Source organism: Lutra lutra, chromosome 2 (assembly GCF_902655055.1).
Source record: "Lutra lutra chromosome 2, mLutLut1.2, whole genome shotgun sequence".
Taxonomy (NCBI): domain Eukaryota; kingdom Metazoa; phylum Chordata; class Mammalia; order Carnivora; family Mustelidae; genus Lutra; species Lutra lutra.
The window spans coordinates 54,854,286-54,865,185 of NC_062279.1; the positions used below are offsets into that span (position 1 = coordinate 54,854,286).

Sequence of the window (10,900 nt, forward strand, 5' to 3'; positions counted from 1 at the left end):
AGATTTCAGTCCGTTATAAAAAACAAAACAAAAATCCTGCCGGCTGGATGTCACAACTACTCCCAGAATGAGTTACATTTAACAAACGTAGAACAACTGTACAAAGATCAACAGGCCAAGTGTTTACATGGAACTAGTATTTTTACCGATAAAAAATAAAGTAAAAAAACACAATAACTTCTCAGTATAATTACTATCACACACAAAGGCCATTGGTCCAGGTTCATGCAGGCAATCTGCCCAGAAGCAACTTGGGCTGGTTCAGTCACAGGAGTCCTAAATTTGAGCACCAGGTGGGATATAGAGATTGCTTGAATAAAACTTAAAACAACAAAAAAAGCAACTCTATTAGAATTAACCCCATATACTAGAATTACAAAGTAGCATAGTTAAGCCAAGAAAAATTCATGACCTACTCAGAGAACTCAGAGTTCAGCTGCCAGGACTAAAAAAGAGTCAATAAACACCACCATCCCCCACCCCCCTTCCTCCCCGCTTCCCTGAAAGAGCTGGGCCCACAGGGACACTATTAGATGTCGAAGTGCCTGGAAGGGCATTCTAAAGTAAATACATGGGCTTTCCAACCACATTTCCTTCACTCTGGTGGGGCACACTCTAGATGAGCCACAGGCAGACACTTAAACGCTAGGGGCTGTCAGAAAGTAGCCTTGAGTGGCTCAACGTCCCGGACTAGCTCAAGGTCCCCAGGAAAAGCTCTCCTCCCCCACGTGAAAAGGAGCTGTCTGGCCACTCACCGCATTTCCCCATCCAGCGCCTCGATGACAGCAGCAAAACTGCGACTGGTCTGATTGAGATACTTGTAGCAAGTTTTCAAGCTGCTGCTCAGCGAGTCCTGGGGACAGAGAAGACACACTGAGGTGGGAGATGCGGAGGAGCAGGAGTGGGACTGGGGCCGGCGGCAGGCTCCCGGCGGGGTGCGCAGCCGGCCGCAGACGCCCTCCCCCCGCGGCCAGTCCTTGGAGGGCCAGGCGGCGGGAGACAAGGGGCAGCCGCGCGGCGGAGAGCCGGCGCCCGTGCCTGTGCCCCGGGGTGCCGCGGCAGGACTCAGCACAAAGGTCCGCTTGAACAGGGACATGGCCTTGGTGCCGCAGGCAGCCGCGGCCATGGGGATCGTGGGGCCCGAGCAGAGTTTTTCCTCCATAGACCCGAGCGGGGCTGGGAGGCGCCCCGTGGGGCGGGGCGGGCTCTCCCTCCACCCCAACAAGCCTGTGGCTGGCCGGCCCCGCCCCCCCGGGGGCCGAGGTCAACCCGGCCCCTTCCCCCCCCCCCCCCCCCCCCGGCTTGCCATCCCTTCACCACCTGTGCCTCCCTCCAAGTCTTCCCCTTGTCCCCGGACCCCATGGACAGCTGCCGAAGCCCAGTCCACTCTGAGAAGCTGGCTCTTCCTCCTGGTGCCAGAATCTTTCCTTCACCAAACTGGAGTCGGGCTCCTCTGAACCCTCCACTCTTGTACTTCTGTGTCTACCCCTGCATGGCTCAATTTTAGCAAGAATCCTGCTACTGATCACCCCCAACGACCGGGAGGGTTCCTCAGTCCCCATCATCTTATCACCCTGGTCTTCCTCTGGGAAGAATCCCACTAGGTTAGGTCGTGTGGTGAGAACGTCCCTCACCCCAGATGTTCCATCTTCATCTTTTCCATCCACTGATCCCTCCACTCTGCTCCTTGGCTAGAAATTCCCACTTTTCCTTGTTGTATTCAGAATTGAGCCCAGTTTTGTTTTGTTTTTTTTTTAAGATTTATTTATTTATTTGACAGACAGAGATCACAAGTAGGCAGAGAGAGGAGGAAACAGACTCCCTGCCGAGCAAAGAGCCAGATGCTGGGCTCGATCCCAAGACCCGGGGATCATGACCTGAACGGAAGACAGAGGCTTTAACCCATTGAGCCACCCAGGCGCCCAGAACTGAGCCCACTTCTATACTGAAGTCTCTTTTCTTCTCTTTTCTATACTGAGTCATTGCAATGACTATTCTGAAGAAACTGTTTTTACTGCTTTAACTATGGTCCACCTCTGGCTTTTTTTTTTTTTTTTCCTCACTTCTATGCTCTGGAAAGATAATACTTTTAAGACTTCTGATCCTCTTTCTCTTTCAAATTAGTAAGCTGTAATGAGCTGCTTCCTGAACTTTACTCTTCCCTAAGGAAAACAAGAATCGTTTTTTGTTTTGTTTTTTCAGATTTATTTATTTATTTATTTATTTGACAGATCACAAGTAGGCAGAGTGGCAGGCAGAGATAAGGAAGCAGGCTCCTTGCTGAGCAGAGAGCCCAATGTGGGGCTGGATCCCAGGACCCCAAGACCATGACCTGAGCCAAAGGCAGAGGCTTTAACCCACTGAGCCACCCAGACGCCCCCAACAAGAATCATTTTTTCCAGGAAAAAAAAAAAAAGCCATAGTTTCAAAGCAAGCGTAGCTGAAAGAATTGCTGTGTATTTTATAAAGACTTTAATTTTAGAGCTGTTTTAGGTTCAGAGGAAAACTGAATGCAAAGTACAGAGTTCTTGTGTATCCCACCAACCCCTGGTCTCCCCCACCCCTCTTTTTAAGAAAAAGAAAACATTTGAAATATCTAACAGGGGAGTGGTTAAAAATATACCTAATGGGATATCCACTGGTGGGAAATACTGCAGTCACTTTGGAATGTTAACAGTGAATCCTGAACCCTAGCGAGCCCATGTTCTTTTTTATGTGTATTATTTCCTCAATTTCCTATCATGGATGCATATCATATTAACAAGAGTAAAGCTTAAAAAAAATTACATAATCATGAGAATTTCATTTTCTTGCCATGTTCAATAAAAAATGATTAATAAAAATTAGTGTTTACCGGGCACCATATTAGTAAAATCATTTCATGCAGTGTCTGGCATACAAATATACTCAGTGAAGGTTTGATGAATAAATGAATATGTTCAGAGTATTTATATATCTATTTTAAAAAGATTCTCTTTATTTATTGGACAGAGAGAGGGTGCACAGGTAGGGGGAATGGCTGAGGGAGAGGGAGAAACAGACTCCCACTGAGCCGGGAGCCTCCGTGTGGGCCTAGGATCATGACCTGAGCCCAAGGCAGGAGGTTAACCAACGGAGCCACCCAGGCGCCCCACCCCCACCCCCCGCTGAGAGTGTTTAAAACCATTCACCAACTCCTTCCCTCTCAGGTATAGAGAGGCCAGGCTTCAGGCTTTGCAGTCAAGTCAGAGAAACAGAATTAACAGCTACTACTGAGCTCTATGGCAGCTCTTCACAGAAACTGCTGTTACCAGGTCACAATGATTCCTTTCACTGCACTGCCAAATGTTTTAATCCTCAACTACAACTTATGGTTTAGGGGCTGACATCTAACCATGAGATCCTATAAAAGCTGGACAGGTTTTTGAAGAGCAACAACCTTAAAGAACACTACCCTTCCTTATCAACACACCTCTTCCACTCTTAAAGTGAGCAGGGTCAATAAACCCCTTCCCAGTCTCCTTCCCTCATCATTTTCTTCTTCCTGTCACCTATTTGCTTCAGTTCCTCACTCCATAACAAAAATTTCCTCAAATGACCAAGAAGATACAGGAAGCTGTAACTATTAAGCACTGGAGAACTCGACTCACTATGAAAATTTCCACTGCTTGATTCCCATGGGCTGGCAGGGAGGAGAGGGTGGAAAAAAGACTAGAGCTAACAGCTGCCTGTCTCTGGAGCCTCCTGCGGTCTTCCACAGCTGTCTGATGCCAAGTACGTCAAGTACGCTCCCAAGAACGCGCAAGAGAGAAACAGGGATGAAAGGCATTTGGAGGAAGAGTGTGCAGTGGCTAGAAGTGTGAGACTGAACTCCCAGGACTGGGACTCCCAGGAAAAGTCCACAGGTGAACAGCTACCAACCATTCCCACAGCTCTCCTTCAGACTTGAATGCAGATTCCTCAGAATGGGGAGAAACCCCACAAATTTAACCAAATTTAGGTAAGATTAAGAACTACCATTGACTGGGCAGCTCCTGCATGCCAAGCACAATACAAATATTACTTTTTATCCTTACAAAATCCTTTAAGGAAGATATTACAGACTTATATCCACTTTCATTCAAACTTCATGGCCAGATGTATAGCAGAATTCAGAATTTTTAGTGCTTCAGAAAATAGGCAGTAAGATGCATATACAGCCCCAATTGCTATGGAGTAATATCCCATAATTAATTGTTAATATTTCTTCAGCAAAACACTCATATTTATACTAAGCCAGATTCACTTCAGTTAGGGGCAGTTTTGCTGCCAAATGACTTTGAGCCAGATTTATGAAAACATTTCTCATCTTCAGACCATTTCCGAGTTGGAAAATCATGGTTCAGGGACTGCAATCAGTATCTCTGTTTTATAGATGAAGAAACTGTTACCTGGAGGTTAAATTACCAAAAGTTATTTAGCTAAGAGTCAGGATTTAGACTTAATAGAGGCCAGAAATGCACGATTACAAAACACCTGCTTTTTCCATGATGTGCCATCTGGGTGATCACACCAGCATGCCCCTATTTATGGATAGGCTCCTAAAAACTCAGTAGAAATCAAGTTTACTGAACCCTGAATTCCTACAGCCAAATCCTTCTGTGAAAGAAATAGTCAGCCATCAATATCTGCTAAGTGCACATTTCCCCCCAGTTTCTTTGTTACATAAGAGCAAAACTAAGGGGGCACCTGAGTGGCTCAACTGGTTTTAAGTCTCTGCCTTCAGCTCAGGTCATGATCCCAGGGTACTGGGATCGAGTCCTGCATGGAGCCTGGCATCAAGCTCCTTTCTCAAGGGGGAGTCTGCTTCTCCATGTTTCCCCCCACTCCCCCTGCTCACTCTCTCAAATAAGTAAAATATTGGGAGAGAGAGAAACTAAGATCATGTTAAGCAAAAGAAAATGTGTGAACCTATGTTCCCTCTATTCAACCATTTTCTTTTTTAATGGCTCTTAGGGTTTTTAGGACTCAGAAAAACTGCAAGCAACAAAACAAATAATATTGTACTGTACTGTTCATCAAATCTTAGAGCTAGAAGAGTCTCACTTAAAAAAAAAAATCAAGAGATTATAGTGTGGAAACTCTTCCGTTTCTAGGGGTAACCAATGCTACCCTTTTCTCCAACAGTCTTATTTTATAGAGAGGAGAATGAGTCAGAGAAGTCAGGTCTCTGGACCTAAATCACAAACCTACAAATTGTGTATCCTGACTTTAGACACTCAGATCCTTTGCCCTGCTATTATTTTTCCTTGTAGTATTTACCTCCACCTGAAACATTACTCAAGTAAACTCTTGAACAATGTGGGGATAAGGGACATGGACCTCTACACAGCCAAAAATCTGCATATAACTTTTGACTCCCCCAAAACTTAACTACTTATAGCCTACTATGACCAAAAGCCTTACGGATAACAAACAGCCGATTAACACATAGTTTTTTGTATGTTATATAATGATGTATTCTTACAATAAAGTTTAAGAAAAAAGAAAATACATTTACAGTGCCGTACTGTACTTAGTGGGAAAAAATCCATGTATAAGTAAATCCTCACAGTTCAAAGTCATGTTGTTCCAGGGTCGACTGTACTTGCTTTTTTTTCCCCCCACTTTGTCTTCCTTTAGAATGTAAGTAAGGTTCATAAAAGCAAGGTCTTGACCATCTTGTTCACTCTTTTATCTCCGGCACCTAGGACAGTATCTGCCATGCATTTGGTGGTCACGTATTTGTTCAAGAAAGGAAAGAAGGAAGGAAGCTACTATACACCAGGTTGGGAAGGGAAGAGAGGAACTAGGAATTAAAGGGTATCTGCGATGTGCCAGGAGCACGTGTGATGGCGCTGGGATCTGATCAGTGATCTGGGGCCAGTCAAACCTGAGCTCTTCATTGCAGACAGCCTCCAAACAGGGAGCGTGGAGGTTGTCAGACTAGCCTCGGTGGGCATCCTAGAACCACTAACTGAACAAGTTATCTAATTATTTTATGCCACTGTTTGCTAATCTATAAAAGAAGAGTAATAATAGTGCTTGTCACTTTAGGGTTGTTGTCAAGATTGACTAAGTGTGATGAGTTACAAAAGGGCCACAAAAGTTTGTGGCTCTTCCCATCAAGGGATGGGGTCTCTCTCTCTCTCTCTCTCTCTGCCTCCCTGCATGTGGGTTCCCTTGTGACTTTTTTTGGCCAATAAGACAGCAGCAAATGTGACTCATGCAAAGGCTTGAAGATACCAGGGCTAGCCTGTGGATGATGAAACACAGAAATACCAGTCTTTCCTCGCCACTCCAACCTACCATCTGCCAAATACCAGACTGTCCAGCCACAACCCGGCCAGCCAGCTGAGCAAGCCCAGAAGAAATCAACCAAACTGGCCCAGACCATAGAACTCCCCAGCTCTCCCAGAAAACTGTGAACTCAAGTTGTTGGTATTTTAAGTCACTGAATTGTTTGGTTTTTTAATTATGGAAAAATATACAGAACATAAAATTTGTCACCTTAACCACTTTTAAGTGTGCAGTTCAGCAGTGTTAAATACATTCACAATGTTATAAACCCAATCTCCAGAATTAAGTCACTCAGTTTGGGCATGGTTTGTTATTCAGTGAAAGTTAACTGATACACTGGAGATAAAAGACTTGAAGACCTTAGCATAGGGCCTGGTAAACATAAAAACTCAATAAATGCTATTATTATTAGGACACTGTTATTATCATTATTAATTTTATTAGTCTTACAATATAATTTCTTCCTAATCCCACTCACTTGTCAAATTTGTGTTCCAAAAATGTTGCCTTCATCAAGTCACTGTTGTGCTCTTAACCCTAACCTGCGTCACTGATTAGACACCTCAGCTCTTGGACTCCCACATGCCCTCAATGAACTTCATACTTCTAGCTTGTATTCTTCGATTTCAGGTTGCTTTTCTCTTCACTCCATACATGCTCAGTCATGCTCAGTCCTCTGTAACTTGGCCCACAGTAGTTTTTTCAACTGAGGAGGCTCCCCAACTAAATTAAATCTAATAACTTACAAAGCCCTTTTCCTGTGTTTTCTAAAATCATTTCACTTGGAGACATTTCTCATTTCACTAAAATTTTCTGAAATCAAAGTGTACTTAAGATTACTTGGCACTGGGATGCCTGAGTGGCTCAGTGGGTTAAGCCTCTGTCTTCTGCTCTGGTCATGGTCTCAGGGTCCTGGGATTAAGCACCACATCAGGCTCTCAGCAGGGAGCCTGCTCCACTCCTCCCCCCCACCCTGCCCTTCTACCTACTTGTGCCCGCGCTCTCTCTCTGTATCAAATAAATAATGATTACTTGGCACTGCCTAGGTTATCTGACCTTGGGACACTGACTCTCCATAGGACTGTGAACATATTCAGGGTGGCCATTTTCTACTCTGTGTGCATCACATGTAAGTGTTCTCAATTTTTAGCTGATTCTGGACAATCCTCTACTCAATGTGTCTCCTCTGCTTTATCATTTACCAACCTGGCATCTCTCCTTTTAAAGTCTAGTGGTCAAAGTTGAACAGTGCTCATTTAGTGTGGTCTGGTCCATCACCTGAATGACAAGCAGCGTGATGGGGGTAAGACAGTGAGCTCTGGAGTGAGACAGCCAGGGTCAAAGACAGGCTCTGCCCCAGGATAACTGGACCTCAGGCAGTTGATTAGCCACCTTATGCCTCTGTTCTAATCTACAAAATGCTAAAAATTATAGTACCTTCCTTATAAGGTTACTGGGACATTTAAATAATAGATGCAAGGAGGTATGTAAAATAGTGCTTGGCACATAGATAAGAGCTCAATAAATGTTAGCCATTATTGTGATGTCCTTTATCTAAAAGGTAAAAGATCTAAGTTTTAAAAGTCTCTCAGCAGGGTGTCAGAATGGAAGAAATCATCCTGAACAAGTGCAATTAGGGATCTGACTGACTACAATTCGAAGTCCACAGCATGATGAGGCTAACTAAAAAAGACAAGGAACACCGATGTAGTGGGGGGGGGGGCGGGGGAAAGGACTTTATTTGTACATGGCCATTTTATTTCTTAAGAAAAAACAAAAGATGAAGCAAATATAGCAAACACTATACATCTTGGAAACAGACACAAATTGGTTAGAGTATTTTCATTATTTTTCTATTTGCTTGAAATATTTTATAATTAAAATATACTTTTCAAAGTGAAAGCAGTTTTACACAGCATCCATAAGAAAGAAATTTTAAGTTCTGAAATGACCAGGTCACACTGAAAGAGTACCATTCTATTTTGAACACTAGACTTTAAAAGGAGACGCCAGGTTGGTAAATGATCTGGAAAGAGTAACAGATAATGATAGCTAAAGGAAGAACATAGAACATTTGGCTTGAATATCAGTATTCTCAGAGAGAACATGAGAGTTCTCTTAAAATATGGCAAGTACTGTATTACACAACAAGGATTGGACTCTGGTTCCAGAGGGAGAACAGAGTGAAAAAAGGTCAGCTTACTGTAAGGTAACACTTTCTAAAATCCAAAACTGTCTGCGGATGGAGTGGGCAAGTCTCCAGAGGCAGTGAACTACCTGTCGCAAGAGGTGTTCAGGAGACTGTACAAACTGGATTACAAAGCAGTGACTATTTTAGGTCACAGGTCCCTGGAAGAATATGACGACAGTAGACACTGTTCTCTCCTCAAAACACACAAATGTGCAGTAACATAAATACTTGCAAACAATTTCAAGAAAGCTCCAAAAACTCTTAGTGAGAATCTCTGATTAAACATCTATTGAGCAAGGCACAGGAGCAATGTTTAGTTGTAATTCCTTTAGGAATCCCCCAAAAGATGAATCCCCTATTCCAGCCAGCAGTGAGCTCTCCCTACTGGAAATTTCCTTATGGCATTTACTATACTCTGCCACAGTTATTTAAGTTTCGCTTGTTTAAAAAGCTAGAGATTTCTTAAGGGTAGTGCACCCACCTTTTATTCATTAGCTCACTAAAGGGACATAGAACAGGATTCCTATATCCAAATAGCTTAAAAATCCAGAATCAAATATAGAATCTTAAATCCAAAAGGGATTTGGGGATCATAAAACCAATACACAAATAACCACAATACAAGACTATGGGACTGTTACAAAGTAGTACCGGAGAAAATGGCGGAGGGAGTTTCACAGGTAACTTGTTATGGTGCCTACCTGAATTTTCTATTAACAATCGTAATGTTTTATTGACTTGACAAGATGGTGAGCTCTTTGTAGGTCTTATTTGTCTATATATGCCATCCTGCCACGGTCCAACCAGCATAACATCTAGCACGGAACGGGTGTCCAAAAATCTCCACTGAATGGTGAATAGAGGTGGCACTCACTGAAGCTAGACCTTGAAGATGAGAAGGATGCCAAGTTATGAGGGAAAGAGCAGAATTTTTTTCTGATGGGAAATTAAAGTGGTTTAATAAAGGACACCAATTAAGAGTATATTTAAACAAAAAATAGTCTTTGTGATGTTCCCATCAGAGAAAAGAATTTAAAAGTTTTGATATAACCCACGAACTTGGCTGAATGTGTCTCTTCATTCAATAATCACTTAAGAATCATTTTCTTGTTGTAATAGATAACTCTGTAAGCATTCATTTAGCAAAGGACACAAGAATGAGGCAGATGAAATGTAAGTAAATAAAACCAAGTCTGGCCTTCAAGCGACCAACAATGTTGCTAATCGACAGAATACAGGTAACTAATAAGAACTTGGAAGAGTAAATATGTGTTATAAAAAAACCGAAGACGCACTGAGAAATTGGAATTGACCAGACTGCAGGACAGTGAGGCAAGCTTTTAGAAGAGGTGTAACCAAAAACTGAAGGATGAGCAAGGAAGGTTTCATTCCCGAAAAGGTATTGGGGCGATATTTGTATAGTTCATACCCTTCATGATATGCTCTCACACGTCCTCTCCCACTTAATCTACCCATATAATCTCAATTTTGCAACCACCTATTACGACACTGATAAACATCAATGCTCAAAGACAGAAGGACAGACGAAAAAATACCTGACAACCCATGTCTGGAAAGAACAGAAACGTTTTAAGCATCAAGACCATCACCTGAGGGAGGGCGAGGAAGGGAAGAGGAGGCCCGCCGAAGAGACGTCGGTCAGCTGGGCCGGATTTGGGGTAAGGGAAGCGGAACCAGGCTGGGCGGGTGCGGCCGCCAGAGGGTTGGGTGTCTGCTACCCCTAGGGTAGGAGGGCGCCAGAGGCTTCCGGCACCCGCTCGCTGCGCCCCTCGCCCTCCATTGTGGGGCCTAGCGGCCAGGCTCTACGCCCGGGGACCGCGCTCAGCCGCCCCGCCCCAGCCAGGATGCAAGGATGCTCGTCCCACCTGGTCCATCTTGGGCATCACCTTCCGCCGGCCCCCCATCTGGAAGCGCAGGAGGTTGTAGAACTCCTCTGGGCGCCCCAAGCACTTCACGAACTCCATGCTGGTAGTAGGCGGCCGGCTGCCGGGGCTCGGTGCTCAATTCCCGTATACCCCTGGAGGACACCCGCGGATTAAACCCAGGAGGCAAGACCGCTGGGGCGGAGCAGAGGCGGGCCCAAGCGGGCGCCACGCCCACTCCCCCCGCCCACCTCAACGGGCCTCTGGCTCTCGCGCCACTTCTCGTGGGCTCACGGGGTGGACTGACGGGCTCTGACTAGCTAGGACTGCTCGCACGAGGAAGACGCTGGCCAATCGGCGGCAGGATGAGGCTGGCGTGACGACTATACCCTGTACGCCCATTGGAGAAGAGAAAAGGACGGTAGAGGGGGATTGGTGCTTCTACGGGGGTGGGCCTTTTCCTCCGCTTCCCCTATGTAGCAGTTGGAGCCCGAACCCAGACCCGACGTCCTAACGTTTCTGCAATGGG

The 10,900-nt window shown here is 44.7% G+C and overlaps 1 protein-coding gene across 3 annotated transcripts in view; it reads right to left on the reverse strand.

Moving 5' to 3' along the window:
* FDFT1 (farnesyl-diphosphate farnesyltransferase 1) overlaps positions 1 to 10,602 on the reverse strand; it is a 32,311-nt gene extending 21,709 nt beyond the window's left edge. The window contains exons 1-2 of one of the 3 annotated variants that reach the window (XR_007125104.1): positions 10,375 to 10,602; positions 756 to 853 (exon numbers count right to left, since the gene is read on the reverse strand). Coding sequence is in view for 2 of the 3 variants with exons in the window: in XM_047717431.1 (XP_047573387.1) it covers positions 756 to 1,162 (407 nt within the window). In the remaining variant the exon portion in view is untranslated. Of the gene's footprint in view, positions 1 to 755; positions 1,206 to 10,374 lie in introns of those variants that run through there. The other 2 variants (XM_047717432.1, XM_047717431.1) reach the window with 2 other exon arrangements.
* Positions 10,603 to 10,900: the final 298 nt, after the last annotated feature.